Source organism: Vicia villosa, unplaced genomic scaffold, assembly GCF_029867415.1.
Source record: "Vicia villosa cultivar HV-30 ecotype Madison, WI unplaced genomic scaffold, Vvil1.0 ctg.001572F_1_1, whole genome shotgun sequence".
NCBI classification, from domain to species: domain Eukaryota; kingdom Viridiplantae; phylum Streptophyta; class Magnoliopsida; order Fabales; family Fabaceae; genus Vicia; species Vicia villosa.
The window spans coordinates 250,365-274,624 of NW_026705664.1; the positions used below are offsets into that span (position 1 = coordinate 250,365).

Consider the following 24,260-nt stretch of genomic DNA (forward strand, 5'->3'; position numbering starts at 1 on the left):
AGAAGATACGACAAACTTTACATATGACGATTAATAATCCATGCTATGAACAACAGAAAATAGATGATCGGAAGTGTAACCATCGCAGGTCCGCATTTTTCAGGACTATGCAGACAGAAGAAGGACATGATCACCGTAAAAATAGTGATGACTATAAGAAAAAGTGTATCCATCCACTTTGCCATTTTTGCCGGGGAAGAAGAGAAAATAATTATGAGATAGAAGTTTGAGAAATTTGGGAGATGAGTGAAATTTGATGTGAGAATTTATGGAAAAAATGAGGAGTATTTATATAGTGAAAAGAGAGAGATAGAGACGTTGGGAATGGAGTGGTATCGTTTGAATAGTAGTAGGATTTGAAAAAAAGTATGGTAGGTTTTTGAAAAGAAAAGGGGTATAGAATAAAGCTAGAATTTGATTTGAAAGAAAGAGATTTGAAAAGAAAGGAAGATATTTGAAAAGAAAGAAAGAGATTTTGAAAAAATAATATAGTATAAAAATAAAAATTAGTGGGAAATAAAACCAATAATAATTTAATTGTTACCAGTATAATCTGAAACCCGGACTCCGCGCCTGCAAATTTTAATTCTGTACCAACTGCGTTAGCATTATTTATCTGAAAATAAATCTGAAATAAACAGTGTATGAAGTGATAAACAGTATTTGGCGTTTATGTGAGAATAAATTTAACAGCGAACCAAAATACTGTATAAACAATTCTAAAAATTGAGTATTCATAAAATCAGGATATTTATGAAATAAAAATCCAAGATTGTATAAAACTCCAAATTTTTAGACAGAAGTCTGTTGACTTCTCTTTTTTTAAAAAAAAACGCAGGCAAATTTTAGGGTATAACAATAATGATCATAACACTTAGAAAATGATGGGATCTCAGAGGTCAAAAATTGGGGTGCAACACATGAGAACTTCAGTGCTTCTGCTTCTAATCTCAAGTCCTTCTGATGCTTTCATAGACCATGTTCTGATTCTGCTTGACCATCTTCTGATGTCTTGCCAGACCATGTTCTGATGTTGCATGCTGAACCTTCTGAGTCAGTGCTTCTTGCGCTGACTTTGTGCATACTCTTTATATAATTCCTGAAATGGAAATTGCATAGTATTAGAGTACCACATTATCTCATACAAAATTCATATACATTGTTATCATCAAAACTAAGAATATTGATCAGAACAAATCTTGTTCTAACAATATTCAAGTCACTTGATGATATTGGTATTATTCAAACATTCACTAGAAAGAAGTCTCTAAAGGACATTTGCCTCGTGATTTTATATAACACGACATTGTAAAGTTATATTTCATCTCTTTTATTTTAAACTATACGTTTGTTGACAAAATGAAAAGTCTGATTTATTTTGCCCAGGCTTTATAATTTTTCTGGCTTCGCCACTGTATATATATCATGCACATTAGCACTTTATTTATGCATAAATATAAAATAAAAATTAAAGTCTGAACTTGAAGAAAATATCCAAATCACAAGTGTGTAGTTAGAGTTGGTATGACATATTCTTAGTGCACATGTAATCAATAATTTGAAATTGATATTTAAACTTTAAATCTCCAACATCATAAATAATTCCTGACCTGCTTAGATTGACCATTTCTTCCACCAATGTCGGTTTGTATTACATGTCCTGTTTCAGCACCCACATCGTCATTGCTGAAAAATCAAAACAATATATATAGCTTACAAAATGCATTAGTGACATGCTAAATATCAAATTAAGTCTAAATGGAGGATAAACATAAAAATATAAAACCGGGAAGTTTAGCTAAAATAGGAATAAATTGAAAAAAGTTAGAACACGAACCTTGATGAATAGTTTGAATCTTTCATCGAAAGCAGCAGTTTGAATCTGTTCAACACTGCCAGCATTCAAGGGTCCAATAGGTAAATCCAGTGTTTTAGAAAATAACAAAAACAAGATCCAAATATGCAAAATATAGATGCTTCGACAAAGGGAGCACAAAATTCACCAAGCATTATGCAGAATTTTCTAAAATCAATAAACTAACTAATAGAAAAGTCTTTCCTTCAACCATTGATAGCTTTAAAAAAACATATTAGAAACAAAACAAAAAATCATGAAAGAGGGATGACAGCAGTAAATAAAAACCCCTTTCTTCTGAAATCAAAACCCATAGCAAAAAAGTAAATAAAAACACCACAAATGAGAAGAAGCAAACGAAAAATAATGGATAGTAAAGGGATGTGATGTACTTACAAAAATTTGCAGAAGAAAGAGGTAAATCTATGGTGGAGAAAGAGGGATGACAAAAGTGTTAGCGTTTGTTGATGAACGAAAAATGAGTGGTGGCCAGAGAAAGAGGCGACATCCGTGTTAGGGTTTAATGGAAAAGAGAGAGGAGAAGGGAGAAAATGGAAGAGAGAGAGAAGGGAAAGGTTCTGTCAGCAAAAGAAAGAAGAAAGAGAAACGAACGTGGGGAGTAGGAAAAGAGAGGGATGATTTTGAAAAAGAAATAAATGAATCAATCAATGTGGACCAATGGGAATGTAATACTTGGTGAAAAAGGTGAATAATTTGTATTGTATTTAGTTGATTACGAACATGCCCTTTTTCCTTTGTAAATGTAATTTGTGCAAGGGACAAATCGGTCAGATTGGTCAATCTTTTAATATATGCTTGTATAGTAGATAGTAGATGACCATGTGGCGGTGATAATGTAAGGTGTGGCCCAAGTAAATTTTTTACCGGAGCCCCACAGTGGATGCCATCGTACTTGCTAAAAAAGTATAAATGCATGGCACCCTTTGGGTAGTATGGGTGGCTAGAGACTTTAGTATTTTTGGGTGTTAGGGCAACCTCATGAGGGTAAGAAACCCTATTTTAGGGGTGTTTTCTGAGTGGTTAGAGCAAGAACACGACGATGAGAAACTCTATTACAGGGGTATTTCTGGGTGAATATCATATTCGTCCATACTAAACCTTAAGGTCAATATATATATAAAGGCCCATGGGCCTGGATTTAGGGTTTCTCGAAAATAAAAGCCACCCACCCTAGTATTGGTAATGGGCCATTGAATCTCTACTTCCTAAGGACAATTGGGTTATTCCATTGACTCATTTTTTTGCATTATCTCTAACCAAGACACGTCATTTCCCACGTTTCCCTATCTTGCGCGAAATGGGGCGTGTCCTAGGCGATGTGATCCCCTCGTATGTGATATGATTCTGCCGCCCCTCGCAGGCGGTATGATCTCATCGCCCCTTATGGGCCCTTACAAATATAACATTACATGTATAATCGATTATGCAATTGCAAAATTCCTCCAATCAATCAGACACTCCAATAATCATTTGGCTAAGCCATACAAATATTTTCAAGTGGTTTAAATAAAATATGTGAGGTTTCTCAAAAAAATTTAGTGTGTGTGATTTTACTATATGTAGATGTTTTTGATTGGCTGTATTTTTTGGTAAAACAATTAGTGTTTTATCATGTCAAACCTGGTGTCATGACATGCATTGTTTTGAAGTTTTTTTCTTGAAGTTGTTTTTGTGCAGGCTTTTACCTGATGTCAAGACCGATGTCATGACATCCGAAGCTGCTGTGTTTTACTATGTTCGCGTTATGGTTATTTGATCTGTTGAGCCTTTGTGCGCCTCTTTTGGAAACTTTGGATATTGCTTTGTTTCAGAACAACGTTATGCGATGGATCTTTGCCTTATGGAAATGGTTTTAATTAGGTTTAAAACTATTATTGGATCCAAGGCCCAGCTGCTGCAAGGTTATATATATAGCAAATGAAGAAGCTGCTGGATGGATGGTTTTTTAGGGTTTGCCGTCCAGAAGTTTGTGGTGTTGTTTGTCTGTGTATTAGATTTCTTGTAAGCCAAACAATCATCATGATGATTGTCTTGGTCTAGGCGTTTCTGTTTTGAGTTGTAAAAAGTACTCGAAGCTTTTAAGCAAGAGTACTATTGTACTTGATCAAAGCTTTTAAGCAAGATCAAGTTGTGTTTTTGAAGAGTGTCTTCTGTTGCTTTTCGTCTGTTAGTTTTTCATCACTGCTGTGATTGAGGGGGAGTGAGTAGGAGCTCTGGTCTAGCGGTTTAGATTGAAGTTGCATTGGGTAGATATTAAGTGAAAGGCGTAATATTGAGTTGTATTACCTTGAATTAATATTACTTATAGTGGACTTCCTCCCTGGCTTGGTAGCCCCCAGATGTAGGTGTGTTTGCACCGAACTGGGTTAACAATTTTCCTGTGTTGTTTACTGTTTACTCTTTGTTCATTTGTTTGAAAACTTTCAGATAATGATGTCGTGACATCCTGTAAGACATCGCGTGTCTGAGTCCAGAATTTCAATTGGTATCAGAGCAGGCACCCTGCCTGTTTTCACTGGGTGAGATCTAGGGAAGGTATTTTCTGGTTCGATGGACAAAGAAGGTGGTGGATTTATAATGAGACCACCCATTCTGGATGGCTCTAATTATGATTATTGGAAACCTCTCATGGTGGCTTTTCTGAAATCTGTGAACAGCAAAGCATGGAGAGCTGTGAACAAAGGATGGGAACATCCGGTTATTACTGATAAAGATGGCAACAAAACTCTTAAACCAGAGGAAGATTGGGACAAAGATGAAGAGGCATTGGCGCTTGGCAACTCTAAAGCCCTAAATGCTTTATTCAATGGAATTGACAAAAATATATTCAGACTGGTTCACCAGTGTGAACTAGCCAAAGATGTCTGGGATATCTTAAAGACTACTCATGAGGGCACCTCCAAAGTGAAGATGTCAAGACTTCAACTGCTAACTACAAAATTTGAAAATCTAAGGATGAGGGATGATGAAAGTATTAAGGATTTTCATATGAATTTACTCGATATTGCTAATACCTCAGGAGCTTTGGGAGAAAAAATGTCTGATGAAAAGTTGGTGAGGAAAATTCTTAGATCCCTACCTAAGAGATTTGATATGAAAGTTACAGCTATAGAAGAGGCACAGGACATCAGCAGTATGAAGGTAGAGGAGTTAATTGGATCTCTTCAAACCTTTGAGATGGGAATCAATGAAAATTCTGAAAAGAAGAACAAAAGCATAGCCTTTGTATCCAACTCTCGAGAGGAAGTAGAGGAAAGTAGTGAAGAGAATCTATCTGAATCTATAGCTATGCTTGGCAAACAATTCAACAAAATTATAAGAAGAATGGATCAGAAGCCAAGACCTAATGTCAAGAACATCTCATCTGACATCAGTAGATCTTATGACTCTGGCAGAAGAGATAAACCAGAAGAAAAATACAATCACAGTAAAGGGATTCAATGTCATGGATGTGAAGGGTATGGACATATTAGAGCTGAATGCCCTACCTATCTCAAGAAACAAAAGAAAGGATTGTCAGTCTCCTGGTCTGATGAAGATTCTGAGAGTGATTTTGAAGAAGAATCAGCCAAACATGTCACAGTTCTGACTGGAGTTTACAACTCAGATGAAGACTCTAGTGAAGATGAGCTATCCTTTGAAGAACTGGCAACCTCCTACAGAAAGCTCTGTATCAGAAGTGCTGAAGTATGTCAACAAGGTGAAAAGCAGAAGAAATACATAGCCCAGTTGGAGGCTGATAACAAAGAGCTTAATGAAACTATATCTGAACTGAATGATGAAATTATCCTGTTACAATCCAAACTTGATCAGATGTCTAAATCAGTAAAAATGTTGAACAATGGCACGGATATGCTGGAGGAGATCTTGCAGGTTGGAAAAAGTTCAAGAGATATGTCTGGCATAGGATTTGTCAGTGCAAAGAAATATGTCCAAGATAGTAGCAGAACTAAACCTGAAGCTGAGATGTCGAAGCCGATGTCAAAACATGTGACTCAACATCACGAGAAAGGTGAAATGAAGAGAAAGTTTCAAAGATGGAGATGTCATTACTGTGGAAGATTTGGACACATTAAGCCTTTTTGCTTCAGACTATATGGATATCCAGATCAAGCTCCTTTTTACAAACCTAAGCAGATCATGCCCATTCAGAAGCAACAATGGAAACCTAAAAGTATGGCTTTAATAGCTCATACATCTCTTAGAGTTTCAGCCAAAGAAGACTGGTATTTTGATAGTGGATGCTCCAGACACATGACTGGACTCAAGAATCTGCTTGTTGATATCAAGAGTCATTCTACTAGTTATGTAACCTTTGGTGATGGAGCTAAAGGTGAAATCAAAGGAGTTGGAAAATTAGAGTGTTCAGGAGTGCCAAATTTAGAAGATGTTCTATTGGTCAAAGACCTGACTGCCAATCTTATAAGCATCAGTCAACTCTGTGACCAAGGATACCAAGTCAACTTCACTAAAGATGAGTGTGTGGTTACTAATGAAGAAAAGGAAGTAGTAATGAGGGGTGTCAGATCCAAAAATAACTGCTTCTTGTGGGTGTCTCAGGAATCCAGCTATTCTACTATATGCTCTAAAGAAGAAGAAGCAAAGCTATGGCACCAAAAACTTGGTCATCCTTATCTAAGAGACTGGGCAGGCAGTGCTGATAACAGAAAAAGAACTTCAGGAGGATGTTCCTTCTTGGGAAGTAGCTGTTCTCAACTTGTTTGGATGAAACAGATGTTATCAGAATACAATGTCACACAAGATGTCATGACATTATATTGTGACAACTTAGGTGCCATCAACATTTTAAAGAATTCCATCCAGCACAGCAGGACCAAGCATAGTGATATTAGACATCACTACATCAGAGATCTTGTTGAGGACAAAATAATTGGCTTGGAACATGCTGCCACAGATCTTCAACTTGCTGACAGTTTTACAAAAGTCTTAGATGCAAATAAGTCTGAAAATCTAAGAAACAAATTAGGCATTTGTCTTTGTGAAAGATTATGGCAATTAATTGAGAGTGGGGCCAGCACTATTTCTCTCTCCAAATCTTGGATATCATTACACATTAAAGTGTATTTTCCCCCCTTCTTGCAAGTTACTCAAACGGTTTCCATTCCTCCACAACCTCTCCTCCACACTCACGCTATCTCACTGTGTTCCTGCATTCATCACTCCTTACCCAGCCTCTCATTTTCTCTCACCATGTCTCAGAGTCCTTCCTCAAAGAAATCTTCTCCCATCTCTGAAACAGCATCAGGTTCTAGGGCACCAAATGTTGTGAGCAATCAAGATGTTGTGCTGGATGTTGTGCCATTGAACTCTGTCCCTCCTTCCGATTCTGCTCGCAGTCAACCAAGAAAGATGCATGCAAGAAAATCAACCGGAGGATCTGTCCCAGAAACCTTTTCTGTCCAGCATAGAGAGGGCACTTCCTATGTTCATAATGCGATTGCAAATATGGTCACCAGAATCTTGAATGAAGGGCACAAAGTTGAAGGAATTTCTGTTCCTCTAGCCCAAATGCCTGCTTCCGATGATGATCAAGGTGTGCAAGATGATGAGACCCCTGTTGATAAAGATGTTAAGACAACTGTTGATAATGATGAGACATCTGCTGAGAAAAATGATGAGACTCCTGTTACTAAGGATGTTGAGACATCTGTTAATGAGACCCCTGTTGCCAAAGATGTTGAAACATCTGAAGCTATCAATGTTGAAGCATCTGATTCCAAAGATGATGAGACTCTTGCTCCTGAGAAAGATGAAGAGGTTCCTGCTGTTCCTGCTAAGAAAGATGAAAACCCTAATGTGCATGATGTGGTGGATCTAGATGAACTTGATGATCCTATTGATATTGCTGATGATGACCTCATCTCCAGCATCTCCAACAGGGTCAAGGCTCGTAAGGGAAAACAAGTTTGTGAGCAACATTCTCTCAAGCCACAGGTTACTCCTCTGAAGACTGTTACTAAAGAAAAAATAAAGAAAGTCCCTACTGGACCCTCAAAGTCTGGAAGCAAAGTTAGTGTGAAGAAGAGGAAGGAAAGAAGCATTTCTGACTCTGAAGCTGATGTCCCAAGTGATGTCCCTGACATCCCCTCCAAGAAGAAAATTGCTGTTACTAAATCTGCTACAAAGGTCCGTGATGTTCCTTTGGATAACATATATCTGCACTATGCTTCCAATGCAATCCAGTGGAAATTTGTGTATCAAAGAAGGCTGGCCCTTGAAAGAGAGTTAGCAAATGATGCTCTGGAGAATCAAGAGGTAATGCAGCTCATCAAAACTGCAGGTTTGATTAAGACTGTTTCTCAATTCTCTAAATGCTATGAAATGCTTGTGAAAGAGTTTATTGTCAATTTATCTCAAGACTGTGCTGATGGTAGAACAGATGATTTTCATAAAGTTTATGTTAGAAGAAAATGCATAGAGTTCTCCCCTGCTGTTATCAATCACTTTCTAGTTAGAAATGCTGAAGCTCAACCTGAGCTTGAAGTAACTGATAATGAGGTCTGCAACACCATCACTGGGGGTAAGGTGAAAAAGTGGCCCATCAAAAGCAAACTGTCTGCTAGTCTCTTGACTGTTAAGTATGCTCTGCTGCATAAAATTGGTTCTGCCAACTGGGTGCCCACCAATCACACCTCTACCATTGCTGTTGGTTTAGGAAGATTCATTTATGCTATAGGGACCAAGACTGTGTTTGACTATGGAACCTATATTTTTGACCAGACTATGAGACATGCAGGTACCTCTGCTACTAAGCTTCCTATTGCCTTTCCATCCCTAATATGTGGAATCATCCTAAAGCAATACCCTGGCATCTTGAAAGCTAAAGATTCTGTTTGCAAAAGGGAAAGTGCTTTGACTTTTCACTACAAGCTGCTTCAAAGGACTGATGCCTCAACATCTGCTGGGACATCTCAAACTAGCAAGTCTGTGACCAAAGCCTCTCTTATAGCTGAGCTGAAGGAGACCTGCAAAGAGCTGGAAAATAGGAAGATGAAGCTTGAACAGCTTATACTCAGTCTTGAGCAGTCTGCTGATAGTGATGATGATCATGCTGCTGGTGGTGATGGTGAGAAGATGAATGATGATATGGATGCTGATAGTGAGGATGAATATAAGTCTAGTAGCTCCAGTGATGAAGAGATGAGTGAGGAGGATGATGATGGTACTGCTGGCTCTGAAGATTAAATCTTCATTTGGTGCTTGGCTCCTTTTGTGGCTAAAAAGGGGGAGTAGTGTGTGTTTTTGGTTGTGTTGATTGTAATGGTTGTAATGGTTATCTTATTGTTCTGGTGATCTTTTGGTTTTTTACTTGGACATGGTTTTTTTTTGGTTCCCTTTATTTGGGTGTTCTCTGGTTCTCCCTAACAATGACTAGTGGTTTCTGTAACAATTGATTAAGTAGTTGTTTTTTTTTTGGTTCCTTGGTTGTACTATGAGCAAGATGATGATGGCTAACAGAATTTATTCTGTTTTTGGATCCTTGTTTCTATTGGCTGCTGCGTGTACTCTGATCTCTGATGGTATCATCTATTATTGTTTTAGCCAAAAAATCGCCAAAGGGGGAGTTTGTAGATGTTTTTGATTGGCTGTATTTTTTGGTAAAACAATTAGTGTTTTATCATGTCAAACCTGGTGTCATGACATGCATTGTTTTGAAGTTTTTTTCTTGAAGTTGTTTTTGTGCAGGCTTTTACCTGATGTCAAGACCGATGTCATGACATCCGAAGCTGCTGTGTTTTACTATGTTCGCGTTATGGTTATTTGATCTGTTGAGCCTTTGTGCGCCTCTTTTGGAAACTTTGGATATTGCTTTGTTTCAGAACAACGTTATGCGATGGATCTTTGCCTTATGGAAATGGTTTTAATTAGGTTTAAAACTATTATTGGATCCAAGGCCCAGCTGCTGCAAGGTTATATATATAGCAAATGAAGAAGCTGCTGGATGGATGGTTTTTTAGGGTTTGCCGTCCAGAAGTTTGTGGTGTTGTTTGTCTGTGTATTAGATTTCTTGTAAGCCAAACAATCATCATGATGATTATCTTGGTCTAGGCGTTTCTGTTTTGAGTTGTAAAAAGTACTCGAAGCTTTTAAGCAAGAGTACTATTGTACTTGATCAAAGCTTTTAAGCAAGATCAAGTTGTGTTTTTGAAGAGTGTCTTCTGTTGCTTTTCGTCTGTTAGTTTTTCATCACTGCTGTGATTGAGGGGGAGTGAGTAGGAGCTCTGGTCTAGCGGTTTAGATTGAAGTTGCATTGGGTAGATATTAAGTGAAAGGCGTAATATTGAGTTGTATTACCTTGAATTAATATTACTTATAGTGGACTTCCTCCCTGGCTTGGTAGCCCCCAGATGTAGGTGTGTTTGCACCGAACTGGGTTAACAATTTTCCTGTGTTGTTTACTGTTTACTCTTTGTTCATTTGTTTGAAAACTTTCAGATAATGATGTCGTGACATCCTGTAAGACATCGCGTGTCTGAGTCCAGAATTTCACTATAGTATTTCCAAAATTACTTTTGTATTTTTACAAGACACTGGTCACTCAAACAGACTCGATCAAACGAGCTTTCAAACTTTCTCTCTTTCACAACTCTAAAACTTCAAGTTTTGGAATCTTTATCTTTGAGTTTAGCATCTCACAAAAGCCTTGAGTCTTCTTAATGAGATTAGAGATATATTCATGTTGATTACCATCATTAGAGAGTTGAGAGGTTAAACCATCAATAAACTTTGAAACAAAAATCTTTACTTGAATGTCGTTTGACCGCAATATTGACTTGAAAGAGATGCCTTGGTCTTTTTCAAAGGATAACTTGATTTCATCTTTAGCATATTTAATCGCTTGAGCTATCTATTTTTACCAACTAAGGATTTCACTAGATATTGTTCAATATTAAATATTGTCATTGTCACAATCAAACAACTGGTATGTTGATCGCAACTTTGATATCAACCTATTCACCATCTTAGATCACCTTGATAATATCTGCAAATACATTGATCCACAATGCTTGTCTCATTAATTCACATAGGGGGAATTCGTTAAAAGAGACTAACTGACAATAATTTAGAACGATTATGAGGTTTATGATGTCAAAAAAATTATTAATCATGTTACAAAATACAATAACTAAATAAGAATGGAAGAATCTTCAAGAGAGTTTAAGAAAATATGAAATAAAATAGTGTGAAAGAGTTTAAAAAGATTAATACAATCCACTTTTATCCCTTTACTTATTTATCTATTCTTGCTTCTAAGTAAAAACACGACAATACTACCAAAGATAGCAAAGAAAGATTACCATACGTTATACGACACGTCGTATACAGTATATACTACGCGGACGCAAACTCCAACTTAAAACCAATTTAATCACCCTCCCTCAAACGACAAAATCGTACTCTCTTTTTCACTACTTCTCTCTCTGTTTCACTCCACTTTCCACTCCACAACACAAGTTCAAACTCCATTCAACAAAACGGTAACTTCACTTTTCACTTCTCTCAAACAACAACACCTTCAAGTAAGTTCATCACAACTCTCTTAACTATTTTCCATTCATTCATCCAAAATGCAGCATATCACTAACCTGTCTCTGCTTGTTTTTTAAGAAAATCACTTTTGAAAAAAATCACTTTTTTGACAAAAGAATCTGACATTCGTGTTGTTTTTTCTATGTAATATTGAACTCAACCTCTGCAAACAAAGTAAGAAATATTTTGGAAAAAGTTTCTGTTTACTAATATATTAGAAAATAAAATTCCGCTAGTTTGAAAAGTAAAATAAAAAGTATGACATTTCACATGAAAAAGCTATTTTAGAAAGATCTTTACATTAAATGCACTATCTACTTTTAATTAAATTATTGCTGTTTTTTTAATTTTTTTTCATTTTACAATAATGGATATGTAGTATGTTTTTGGAAAGCAAAACGAATATAATTTTTTTATAAAAAAAGGTTGATTCCGTAACGTACTACTAGGAATTCTTTTGTCTGTTTGTTCTTGTGCTTGTTCCTTTTTTTTCTTCTTTATGGAGTACTATATGTTCTTATATTTGTACATTCTATTATCTTCTTTTGTTGCAGAGTTCAATGTCTTTGCATGGTTAATTTATTTTAAATTTTAATTTGTTTGTTAGTGTGAAAATTTTAATGGGTTATAGCAAAATTAATTATCCTATGGCAAAATTTTAGGTTAAAACATGTGTTGTATCATAGGGACCATGTTTTGCGGCTAAATTATAGGTTAAGAAAATTTCACTAATCAAATTACTAAAATACCCATTGATCATCCTTAGGAATTGAGATGGGTTCCACATGATCATAAGTTGTTAGTGTCAAAGACGTTATCATAGCATTAGTTGGTAAAAAGAGGGCATTTTTTCCTCATATGTGAACACTTTTTTTTGGTTAGAAAATACAAATATGCTTGACTTTTTTGTATTATGTTTAGTCTAAGGTATGCTTTCAATAATTCATTAATTTTAGTCTTGTATTATTGAAATAATGGTAACATTTTTAGATTAAATGATGCGTTGTTGGTATTAAATATAAGAGAAAGTTGTACCAAAATAATTGGTAGGGAGAATCCCGGTTTTATCTTCAGCAACTGCGATCGGGAGGGGGTTTGAACCACTTGATGCTAGAACTGACAAAAAAATTTGATATAGTTGATCTAAAATTTAGACCAAATGCTTATCAACTTAATTCGAACCCAACTCTAGATATGCACCAGTGTTAAATTCTACCAAAAACACGTAGATTTTATTGTGGTACAATCTTTTTTAGCATTAAAGTGAAAATGATGCTAGTGTGCAATGATTCAGCATTTACAGCTAGGTGGTGAAGATGAGAAAGATAGCCCCATGATCTGCATGAACACATTAATGATTTGAATAAATTCATGAACTTCACATTGGATTCACTTGTCTGCTCAACTTGTGCCATTGGGATATTTTTCTGAACTTTTACAGTACTTGTAGGTCAGGGTGCATTCATATTTCAACGTGTGTGAGGCCCAAACCATTAACCCATTTGAGCTATAAGCTATGCATACCCCAAAAACAAGGTAATCTTTGAAATAGTACTTTTACTATTTACTCTATTTTTTCTTCTATATATGTTCAAGTAGTAATTGTGAAATTTTCACACTTTTTTCTCGTTGCACAAATGCATAATCATGTCTTGTTAGTCATTATTGTGTTTCCTCTTTGGTTGAAGTAGGTTCCTCCCTTAACTATGGAATGGGACTTTGGGACCCATGGCAGTTATTACCTTGTTTTATTGACTGAACAAAAACATTATAGTACCCAATTTTTTTGTATGTTTTTTCAAATGATAGAATTTGAAATTGTAGAAATTTTTAGTGAGAGGTACAGAAGATTTGTTTAATGATGACAACAAGGTATATAAATTGATCGAACTCAACCGAGCGATATACGAGTTTTGTTTTCTAAGATTTTATATTTGTTAGTAGTAACAGTTTTTTGATTCGAATTTCAGAAGTGGTTCTTCTTCTGAAGTGACTCAGAAGGTTTCTGGACGCGCTGTACGCCAAATGAGGACTACTACGATAGACACTAACTCTATATCTTCTTCGTCGTCTTCAACTCAAGTTAGTAGAATATCAAAGGAAAAAAGCCCTAAACTCAATGATCGAAAATCACCTAGAAGCCCGGTTCCTGAGGTAATTGTTTTTATTATCACTCGTAAAGTCACACACATGAGTATTTGTGATGTCGGGTTCAGAGTCCGTGTCCATGTCTCGTGTCTGTGTCTCTGCTTCATAGCACATAAAACTTTACTCTAGAACAATGCATAGTTTTTTTCAATAATAGTGTGTATCACATTGCTATCGGTATACTTTTCGTTATCTTCAACTTTGTTAAGATAGTTTTAACCATCATAATTTCTGTTGCAATAGAGGAAACGTCCTAGCAAAATATCTGAATTGGAATCTCAAATTTCTCAACTTCAAGATGATTTGAAGAAGGTGATGGACCAGCTAGTTTTAACTGAATCAAGCAAGAAGCAAGCTCAGCAAGACGCCGAGGAATCCAAGGAGCAACTCTTAACGCTATCTGCAAAACTCGAAGAGTCTCAAAACCAGTACCAGGAACTCTTTGCTAACGGAGAAGCTCGTGATATCGAGCTCCAGAGATTGACCGAAGAACGCGAAAGGGCGTGGCAATCCGAGCTGGACACCTCTGAAAAGAATCTCTCAGTTGATTCAACTGCTTTGGCTTCTGCAGCGAAAGAAATTCAGCTGCTAAAAGTCCAGCTTGAGTTGGTTGCTAATTGTGGTAATGTTCAAACTCAACATGCAGAATCCGCGAATACGGAGCTGCTAAACCTTAAGCAGAAGTTATCAGAATCACTTTCTCTGATGGAGAGCATGAAAAACCAACTCGATAATTCCAAAGAATCTGAATGTCAGGCTCAAGTTGTTGTCGATGAAGCTTTGTTCCAACTCGAAGCTGCAAAAAGAACTGTCGAGATTCTAGCGGACGATGTTGTGAAAGATGTAGATGACTACAATTCCATTGCTTCGGAATTAGAACATTCTAGAGCAAGGGTGGACACGCTAGAGACACTTGTGAGCAAACTTAAGACACAAGTCACTGTCACTGATAATGAATCAGTTCATTCTGATCAATATCTTGTACACGATCGAGGATTCGAGAAGGAATGTGAAATAGTGAAAGAGGGAGAGGATCCTAATGAAATTGAAGTTGAGATTTGTTCGTTGAAGTCCGAGGTTGAACGGTTGAGATCTGATCTAGAGACTGCCGAGACTAAATATCAACAAGAACAGATTCAAAGCACGGTGCAGATAAAAGGCGCGTACGAGTTGATGGAGCAGATAAAATCAGAATCAGGTGAGAGACAGCGCGAGTTGGAGGCTGAATTACAAAGAAAGAAAGCCGATATTGAAGAACTGAAGGCTAATCTAATGGACAAAGAAACCGAGTTGCAATGTATAATGGAAGAGAACGAGAACCTGAATTTGAAGCTCGAAAATAACAAGTCATCACAGAATGATAATGGACTTGCAAAGGAAGTTAAAAGATTGGAACAATGTTTGGATGAAATGAAAGCCGATATAATGGACAAGGAAACAACACTGCAAAACATATCAGAAGAGAACGAGACGCTGAAGACGGAGATCAGCAAGCGCTGTTCCGATGGCGAAAAAGCAAGAGACGAAATGGAGAAAGCTAAGGCTGCAGAACGCGAGGCAGCAACGAAGCTCGGGATTGCGATGGAGGAAGCAGACAGAAGCAACCGGAAGGCCGCGAGAGTGACCGAGCAGTTAGAAGCAGCGCAAGCGGCGAGCCTGGAAATGGAAGGCGAACTGCGGAAGCTTAAGGTACAGGCTGATCAGTGGAGGAAGGCTGCAGAAGCGGCTGCTGCTATGCTTTCGGCCGGGAACAATGAGAAGGTTACAGAGAGAGGTGTGTCTTTGGAGAAGAACTTTAAGTGTTCACCACCTTATAGTGAAGATATTGATGATGAGTTCCAGAGGAAGAAAAATGGGAATATGTTGAAGAAGATTGGTGTCTTGTGGAAGAAGCCTCAAAAATAGTGACTGAAAGATTTATCTATCTATCTATATATGGTGATGTTATAATTTTGTGTTATGTTTATGTGTTTTTGCAATTTTGTACACTTAGATTAATTTGCATTGTAAATGCTGTCTGGCTGAAAATGTTTGTTATCTATTTTTAGTTGGAAAATTGATGTACTGCACAATTTATGTTTAAAGATGTGCTACATTATGTCATGTATTTCGTCGCGGCATAACGATGTTTCGTCGTGGCTTTAACATGGTTTCAGCGTTAATTTGATCTTCACCAGATTCCTTAATATTGAATAATCGAGTATGTTATCTACTTTTTCTTCATTGGATTACATAACTCCATTGATGTGGTAGGTTGTTATGTGTCTCATTGGATTGCATAACTTTGAGTGATCAAGTATTTTGTTATGTGTTTCACAGAATTACATATTTTTTTGGTGTGATCTGGTATATGCTGATTTTTAGAAATTTATTTGTATTTATGTTTTATTAATATATTTTTATTAGTAGCGAGACGTAGAGACCGCGACGGACGGTAGGATCATTCTGGGTGACAGCTCTCACATATTCAATTCTTTGGAAATCTTCAACAATGCTTCTCAAAGCAACTCATGATATTGATGTCGGAACAAAATCTATTCCTGCTCATTCTCCTTGAGTTTTGATGATAATAAAAGTACTTAAAGAACATAAGGACATACTAATGTTTGATTAAGTGTGCAGTTTCATTAAAACTATTTATTAACTTGGTTCTGACCCAGTTAATTAGCTTGTATATAAGAAGTATGAAATTTAGATTCCAAATGTCAGAATCTGGATTTCAAATAAAACTTCATCACAAAAAAAGACTCAGCATCTGATATTCAAATTGAGCTTCAAGCGCCTTGCTGGAAACACAAGTACAAACTGTCACTAACCGTACTCTGTGCAAAAGTAGTGCCATCTTATCAGAATTCTGAAATTATGGAGAAAGTCAACTAGAAGTTTTAGCAAAAGGCTCAAGAATGAATGATATGATTTATTGACTCTACCACTTGATGCCTGTGGACACCTTTACTTGAGAAAGACACAACGGATAAAGAGTTTACTCAGAGAATGAAGATCCTCATCGTACCAACTCCAACGTCTCTCTCTTGAAAATATGCTTCTTCAGCAAATACACTTGTGCAAGCAACTTTCAACGCCTCTTTTGTTCTATCTATATAAGGAGCTGAAGATTAAAAAAGGAATTAACAAAATAATACAACAAGAAGACACAACAAAAACAAGATTTGTTTTGCGCTTTTAATTTATGTACATAGTTGTTGTGTCTGCACATATTCTTGAGAAGGTTCTTACATTTGTATATCTTAGAAATCTCAAGAACTAAGGTCTTTGCGTGTGCTGTATTATTTGTACATCTGATTGTATATCATGTACATCTTGTTGTAATTCTAAACTCTTTGTTTAGAATTTGTAAAAAGTCTCAGATTTAGTGTTTGGGCACAGACAAGAACACCTTACTATTATCTTTGGAAAAATAAAAAAGGTCTCGTTGAGAGAAATATTTGGAAAAAGAGATCGGTATTTTTTATCTTCAATATTGGTCTAGCATCGATGTTAGATATCGTCTTGATGTGATGCATGTGCAAAAAATTGTGTGTGATAGTTTTATAGGAACACTTCTAAGCATTCCAGACAATACTAAAGATAGTAAGAATTCTCGTTTAGATATGGTGGAGATGAGTATAAGACAACAGTTGGCTCCAAATGATAGAGGAAAAATAATATATTTTCCTCCCTCATGTCACACTCTACATAAAAAGGAAAAGAAAGGTTTATGTGAGTGTTTGCATGGCATCAAAGTTCCTCAAGGTTACTCATCAAACATCAATAAATTTGTATCAATGACAGATATCCAGTTAATTGGTTTAAAATCTTATGATTATCATATTTTGATGCAACAACTTCTACCAGTGGTTATTCATGTCATCCTACCAAAGAATGCTATATGCAATAAAATTCTTGATTTCAAAAAATTAGATGAGTTAGAATATGAGGTTGCAATAATCTTGTTATAATTTCTAAGGTTATTTATTAACATGTATTATTATTTGAAATTATAGGTGTTTAAAGTCAAGACACCAAGAGACAAGGTACGTTTTTCATGTTGTAGATACGATTTGATGTAATATTTTGTAAATTACAAACTCTCAACCGTAATTATATCTTTTTTTACAACTGTTGTTAAATATATTATTCGTAGTAGTGAATTTTAAAAATACATAATCATACTCACTAAATCCATACTAATTAAATCCAAAATACCTAATCATACTAATTAAGTCTAAAATACCTAATCATACTAATTAAGTCAAAAAATGTATAATTAGACTAATTAAGTTCATATGTTTCTCTAATTATGTTGCACAAGAATTCATGAACTTGTAGTTCTCTTATATTCATATTTGAGGTATCTTTTGAGAGTATCTACAAATCATTGATCTTCAATCTTTCCTCAACACTCTCATCCTTTTTAATCTTTGCATCAAACTTTTTTCTCTCTATCTTGACTTTTTCACTCTCACTATGTGCATAGTCTCATGCAAACACCGATATCAAATCAAAAAATTTAAAGTTGTCTTTCAAAGAATCATATTTGACACTAGGAGTGATAGATTTTTCCACAAACTTTTCTTTCCCCTTCCTTTTGGGTGTCTTTTAATCGATTGAATGATGTGACAAAGTAGGTGATGGTGGACTGTATTCGCTGCTCGTTGGTGCCGGTAAATTAGAAAATGAAGAATATACTCCTGAAGTTAAATTCTTTTTTCTTTTTGTAGAAGCTTTTGATGAACATGCAAACCATTTAGGTTCATCTTTCAATAATATCCATGCAACCTTAAATATAAACTTTTCACCTCCATCTTGGAAATAGATTTCATGTGGAAATTGCATAATATCGCTCTCGAAGCTCCCACTTTACTGTGAAAAATTGTATATAGCATCCAACAAACATTTAAACATATGGATTAAATTTGTGTCATCGACCTTTTAGTGCCATCGGTTTCTTCTCTTTGTAATTGATGTCACAATGCTTGTTGTAAGCTTCGTCAATCCTCTTTCATAAACAATCTCCTTTTTTATCAACCCTAACATTGGAATCCTTTGAAACGTTGAGCTATAATTGAATGAGAACTTTATCTTCTTTTTGTTGAAACCTTTGTTTAGGTGTATTCATAAACGGTACATATGCAACTTCTTTACTAAGGTTAATAGTTTCTAAGCTACCTTGAGTAAAAAATTATTGTGTTTCATATTCTTGATCATTTGATTGCACACCACTACTAACCCCACTATGTCTCATGAGGATCAAATATATATTTGATTCTCATGAGACATAGTGGAGTTAGTTGGTTGAGATGTAAATTATTGATATTGATATGAATAAGGTGGTGTATGATATGAGTAATTTCCTAAGTGTGGATTATTTTGTGGATTTGGGATAAAATGTGAATTTTGAAAATTTGGGTTATGGTGTAAATTTGAGATAAGAGGTGCATTTTCAAAGTATGAGTTGTCTTATTGATTTGGAATAGAAGGAGGATGATCACCATTTTGCATAAAATTAGACCAAGAATTACGTTGATTGAGAGATATTGACAAATGAATGTGTAAGAAGAACAAAAATTAAAATGAGATAAAATAAATAACTCAAAATCAGGCTCTGAAAATTTAAATAAAATGACTAACAAATTTATTATATTATAAATTATTACCCTTGATAATCGTTGCATGATTATACAGTTGCCTATATTACCCCTTATTACCGTTGTTTTATTCTTCCAATATGACATATTTATTATAAATATATAATCTCTTCATCCAAAATTATAAGATGTTTTAAGCATTTCAGACCTATTAAGAAACACAAGTAATGTTGTATGGGAGAGAAAAATTATTTATGATTTTATAATATTGTCATTCATTAACTAATTATAGAGGAAAGAGAAAGTAAGTGAATTGGAAGAAAAAAAAATAGTATAATAGAAAAAATGTCATTAATGTTGTATTAAAATTGTAAATTGACTTATAATTTAAGACAATTTTTTTTACAAAATGAGTTATAATTTGATACAGAAAGAGTAAATATTTAATACTATTCCGCTAACAATTAATGATACTTAAAATAACATTATCTAATTAGAGATCGTATCTAATAATCTAATATACATCTATACAAATTAAAGTATCTGGAGAAACTAAGTATACCCTTTTGATATCACGTTAAAACTTTTCTAATTTCAGGAATAAAAATGACTTTTTAAAATTTACTGCAACCATATTGATTTGGCAATAAATGCCGCTTATGTGTCAACACCAAGTTTATTTCAACAATTTTGATTTATTTTAAATCATAATATAATTATTATTATTGTTTTTTTATTACAAAGAGGGCCAAAGGCTCAAGAGAGGAGAAAGATTAAGAAGGGGAGTGCCTAGCAGGAGCAAGCCCAAGGGCATCCTCAGCTAAAAATCTAAAAATACAAGTAGGAGGCGAACTATAAATCATCATCTCCGAATCTTGATTACACCCAACAGAGGCAAGAGTGTCAGCACACATATTTGTTTCCCTAACCGAGTGAGCAATGCGAACACCATCCAGCTTGGCCATAAGTAATTTAATCTTATCAAGAATCACCAGGCTCCCAATATGATTAGCACTGCCTTTATCAACCGCTTCCACCACCAAGTTTGAATCGACATTAATTTCCACATTACCGTAACCAAGATCTATAGCGAGTTTAAGACCCTCAAACACACCCCATAACTCTGCTATAAATGGGTTACATATTCCCAAACTTTTTGAGAAACCTCCCAACCAATCTCCAAGATAATTCCGAATAACACCTCCGCAACCAGCCACCGAATTACCCCTACAAGCACCATCAGAATTCATCTTCACCCAGTTTTTTCGAGGTGGGCACCAAGGGGAGTTCCTCTCACTATTCATATTACCAAAACCGCAAATCCTCATCTCACTAGCTTCCTCGTACTCCTGAACCTTCTGAGCAATGAAGACGCCAGGATCATAAGGCCGGTTACCATTACCACCATGCACCAAATGAAATAGCAACCTGTAGCAAAGGTTTGACACCAAAGATTATGATGCTTTCGGTCCATCTTGAGATTGTCTTCAATCCACGCCTTAAGATCTTGCTGCATGTAAAAATTCCTAACGTACCCAGTAGGCTTCAAACTGCTCCAAACCTTACGAGCCTTCCAACAATCCCTCAGTGCATGCATATTACTCTCAAGAGCATTCCCACACAAAATACATGCAGCAGTACCTAACCCTCGTCTATGTTTATGCATATTTGTCAGAAGCTTCTCATGATAGCCCAACCATAAAAAACTCCTAAATCTTTCAGAAACTCTCAACTTCCAAAAATGATCCCAATGCTTATTATTTCTCCCACTAGTTATCCCTGCAAGCGCCTGGTACATATCTTTGACCAAAAAACACCCTCACCGGAGCCAGCAAGCATAAACTTGTCTTCCCCACCATCCTGCGTCGGCGGCATTATAGCCTTCATTCTATTAACTATGTCATCTGGCAGCCACCCATTTAGCCTGGGCCATCCCACTCACCCTCAGTGTGCACCAACTGATTAACTTTCATGCCATGCAACTCTTCAGGGATCGAGCTCACTGTGTCAGTTATACGCAGCCCCGGAGCTAACCAACTATCCTCCCAGGCATCAACCTTCTCTCCCGATCCCAAACACCACATACCGGTATCGATAATCTCCGGCATTAAATTATACAACGCCCTCCAGAGGCTTGAATCCTTACTTTTATACTTACTCATATCTTGCTTATCATTACCAAGATAAATACCTCTTAGCACCTTGCACTATAATTCTTGAGAATTATTAAGCAGACCACTATTAAGTTTCATGAGACAAGCTTTATTCATAATTTCAAGCTTCCTCAAACCTAGGCCACCACGATCTTTCGGATTCGTAATCGTATCCCAATTCACCAGATGCATCTTCTTCTTAGTACTTGTGTCCCCCCATATGAAATTACGTTGGACACGCTGGATATCTTTGATGCAAGAAATCGGGAGCATATTTGTCATCATCGCATACGTCGGGACAACTTCAATAACGGATTTCACTAGAGTAACTCGACCTGCAAAAGACAAAACGTTAGCTTTCCAGTTTGCAAGTCTACCCTCCACTTGCTCTAGAATATAATGAAAATCGTTTCTCTTCAATGCTTTTCCACTAAGAGGCACTCTGAGATACTTTCCAAAACTACTAGTTTCTCGAAAATTCGCAATCTTCGTCAACATATTCCTCACACCACGAGGAACATTATTTGAATACAGCACACTTGACTTCTCATTGCTTACTTCATGCCCTGACATCTTGCCGAATCTTTGGAGAATATCAACCACATTAATCATTTGCTCTTCCGTTGCTTCTCCAAATATAAGTACATCATCCGCAAACATGAGGTGGGATATACCAGGACCATGTTTGCCCATCTTAATAGTCTGCCACTTATTCTCCCTTATCGCATTCTCAATCAGATGCGTAAGTTTATCCATGCAAAGCACAAAAATATACGGGGAAATCGGATCCCCTTGCCGAATGCCTCGCTGAGGTCGAAAGAAATTTCCTTTAGCACCATGCCAATTAACATTAGTCTCAACACTAGTTATGGAGTGCATAATGATGTTCAACATTGTCGGGGGTAACTCAATCTCCTTAATAACCTTTCAAATAAAATCCCAATCAAGTTTATCATAAGCCTTTGAGAGGTCTAGCTTGATTGCAAAGAAACCTTTCTTACCTTTCTTCTATTGCAAGATATTCATGACTTCTTTCGCTATGATGATATTTTCATGGATAGACCGCCCTGGAACAAAACCTGTTTGGTACGGGGAAATTAACTTATCCATAATATGCTTCAATCTTTCCACTACCATTTTGCTCATAATTTTGTATATCGAGTTACACAAAGATATAGGCCGGAAATGAGAAACAGTTTGTGGGTTCTCCATCTTCGGTATCAGACAAATGTCCGTTTGATTAACCTCAGCAATACGGAAAGGATTCCTCCACACATCTTTAATAAACTCACACACTTTGTTGCCCACCACCTTCCATGACCTTTGGTAAAAACCCGTCGGATACCCATCAGGCCCTGGAGCTTTCCAAGGCTTCATGGAAAACAAAGCTTTACGTATCTCATCATTACTAACTTCCTCCTCAAGCCTACTGCGCTCAGCCGGGGAAATAATGGGGAACTTAATAACAGTACTTTCCTTCTCATCCCAATCTAGCTTACAAGAGAAAAGATCCTTATAAAAATCCGTCACCATAAGTTGAAGTTGCTTGTGATCTTCTACCCACTGCCCATTCAGATCTTTCAACATTACAATCTTATTACGTTTCCGTCTATTCACCGCAGTAAGATGGTAGTACTTTGTGTTCCTATCACCATCCACCAACCATTGAGTTCTAGATCGCTGGAACCACATTACTTCCTCTTGCTTTAAAATATGACTCAGCTCTACTTGTAGCTTCTTTTCCAACCTCACCATGCCCTTAGTATTATGTCTTCTCTGCAGACAGTTTTGGATTCCTGCCAGCCTAGCCATAATATTTTTCTTCATATTTATAACTTGATCCAACGAATGCATCTTCCACTTATGAATCTCCTCTTTGACAGTCCTCAAATTTTCCCCAATCTCCTTACTATCAATCCAAGCAGTCCAAAGCATTTCAGTATATTCCTTGTTTGCCAGCCACGCACTTTCGAACCGAAAAACACGAGGTGGCCTAATCCCATTCTGCGGATTCAGGTTAATCAATATAGGATGATGGTCCGAGAACTCCACTCGCGTAAGAACTTTAGCGTGTGCATCCGGAAACTCAACCTTCCAATCTTCATTGCACAGGAATCTATCCAGACGTTCGTAAATTCGTTGCCCACCATGATACATAGGGCCTCTCCACGTGAACTTCAGACCAGCCATATCAACTTGCAGCAGCCTACAATCATTGATATTATCTCTAAAAACTTTACACTTCCTAGTAGAGGAAATTGCACCCCCTTTTTTCTCAGAACTGAACGCCATATCATTAAAATCTCCAGCGAGCATCCAAGGAGAATTCACATTTTCCGCCAAAGTTTTTATCTCTTCCCATAAAACCTTTCTTTTATTCTCTTGAGGGCTAGCATATACAACCGTAAACAACCAGTTCCCCTCACTACCACATCTGATACTACAATGAATATATTGTGAATCTTTCTAAAGAACATTGATCCACACCCTGTCCGACTTCCAAGCCACACTGATACCTCCCATATATCCATTATTCTCCATATAAGTATTCTTATCATACCCCAGTCTCTTTAAAATTTTAGATAATAAACTGGGATCACTTCTAGTTTCTAAAATAACAAACACATCCGACTTATAGGCATCGATATAGTGTTTACTATATCTATTAAAGGCCTTACTCGCTGCACCACGACAATTCCAAACCATTATCTTATTATTGTCACTCATCATAACATTCATAATAGGTTGAAAACCTGCTAATCAGAAACTGAGTCAAGGACAAGTGTCCTTCATGGACCCGATACTCTCTTCCTCCATGTTTATAGGACACCCCACTGCTTCCTCACTGTTTAGAACTTCTTGAGAACCATCCAGGGACACCATACTTTCATCAGGTGGTTTTGCCCATTTGGCATTTAGGACAGTTGTTTGAACTCCATCTGC

At 36.5% G+C, this 24,260-nt stretch overlaps 2 protein-coding genes across 4 annotated transcripts; one reads left to right on the forward strand and one right to left on the reverse strand.

The window, feature by feature from the left end:
• Positions 1 to 11,269: 11,269 nt before the first annotated feature.
• On the forward strand, positions 11,270 to 15,744 carry LOC131635858 (interactor of constitutive active ROPs 3-like). 3 transcript variants are annotated; one of them, XM_058906491.1, is made up of 4 exons: positions 11,270 to 11,418; positions 12,879 to 12,964; positions 13,399 to 13,582; positions 13,820 to 15,744. In XM_058906491.1, the coding sequence occupies exons 2-4, from the start codon at positions 12,945 to 12,947 to the stop codon at positions 15,479 to 15,481; spliced, it is 1,866 nt and encodes a 621-aa protein (XP_058762474.1). In that variant the 5' UTR covers positions 11,270 to 11,418; positions 12,879 to 12,944; the 3' UTR covers positions 15,482 to 15,744. The 3 variants fall into 3 exon arrangements, with proteins under 3 accessions (XP_058762474.1, XP_058762475.1, XP_058762476.1); XM_058906492.1 differs by having other exon boundaries at positions 11,370 to 11,418; positions 12,870 to 12,964; XM_058906493.1 differs by lacking the exons at positions 11,270 to 11,418; positions 12,879 to 12,964 and adding an exon at positions 13,019 to 13,300.
• Positions 15,745 to 21,371: 5,627 nt separating this feature from the next.
• On the reverse strand, positions 21,372 to 24,023 carry LOC131635855 (uncharacterized). Its single transcript, XM_058906489.1, has 3 exons — positions 23,878 to 24,023; positions 22,452 to 23,757; positions 21,372 to 22,241 (listed from the first exon to the last, which is right to left on the reverse strand). The coding sequence occupies exons 1-3, from the start codon at positions 24,021 to 24,023 to the stop codon at positions 21,372 to 21,374; spliced, it is 2,322 nt and encodes a 773-aa protein (XP_058762472.1).
• Between the last annotated feature and the right edge of the window lie 237 nt (positions 24,024 to 24,260).

Excerpts from the sequence above, each read along its gene's own strand:
- LOC131635858 (XM_058906491.1), top strand. The coding sequence starts at position 12,945 with ATGCATACCCCAAAAACAAG. Across the intron at positions 12,965-13,398 it reads ATGCATACCCCAAAAACAAG|AAGTGGTTCTTCTTCTGAAG; the intron begins GTAATCTTTGAA and ends TTCGAATTTCAG. Across the intron at positions 13,583-13,819 it reads CTAGAAGCCCGGTTCCTGAG|AGGAAACGTCCTAGCAAAAT; the intron begins GTAATTGTTTTT and ends CTGTTGCAATAG.
- LOC131635855 (XM_058906489.1), bottom strand. The coding sequence starts at position 24,023 with ATGGTTTGGAATTGTCGTGGTGCAGCGAGTAAGGCCTTTAATAGATAT. Across the intron at positions 23,758-23,877 it reads AAAATTTTAAAGAGACTGGG|TATCAGATGTGGTAGTGAGG; the intron begins GTATGATAAGAA and ends TATTCATTGTAG. Across the intron at positions 22,242-22,451 it reads ACAAAATTATGAGCAAAATG|GTTATTAAGGAGATTGAGTT; the intron begins GTAGTGGAAAGA and ends TTTATTTGAAAG.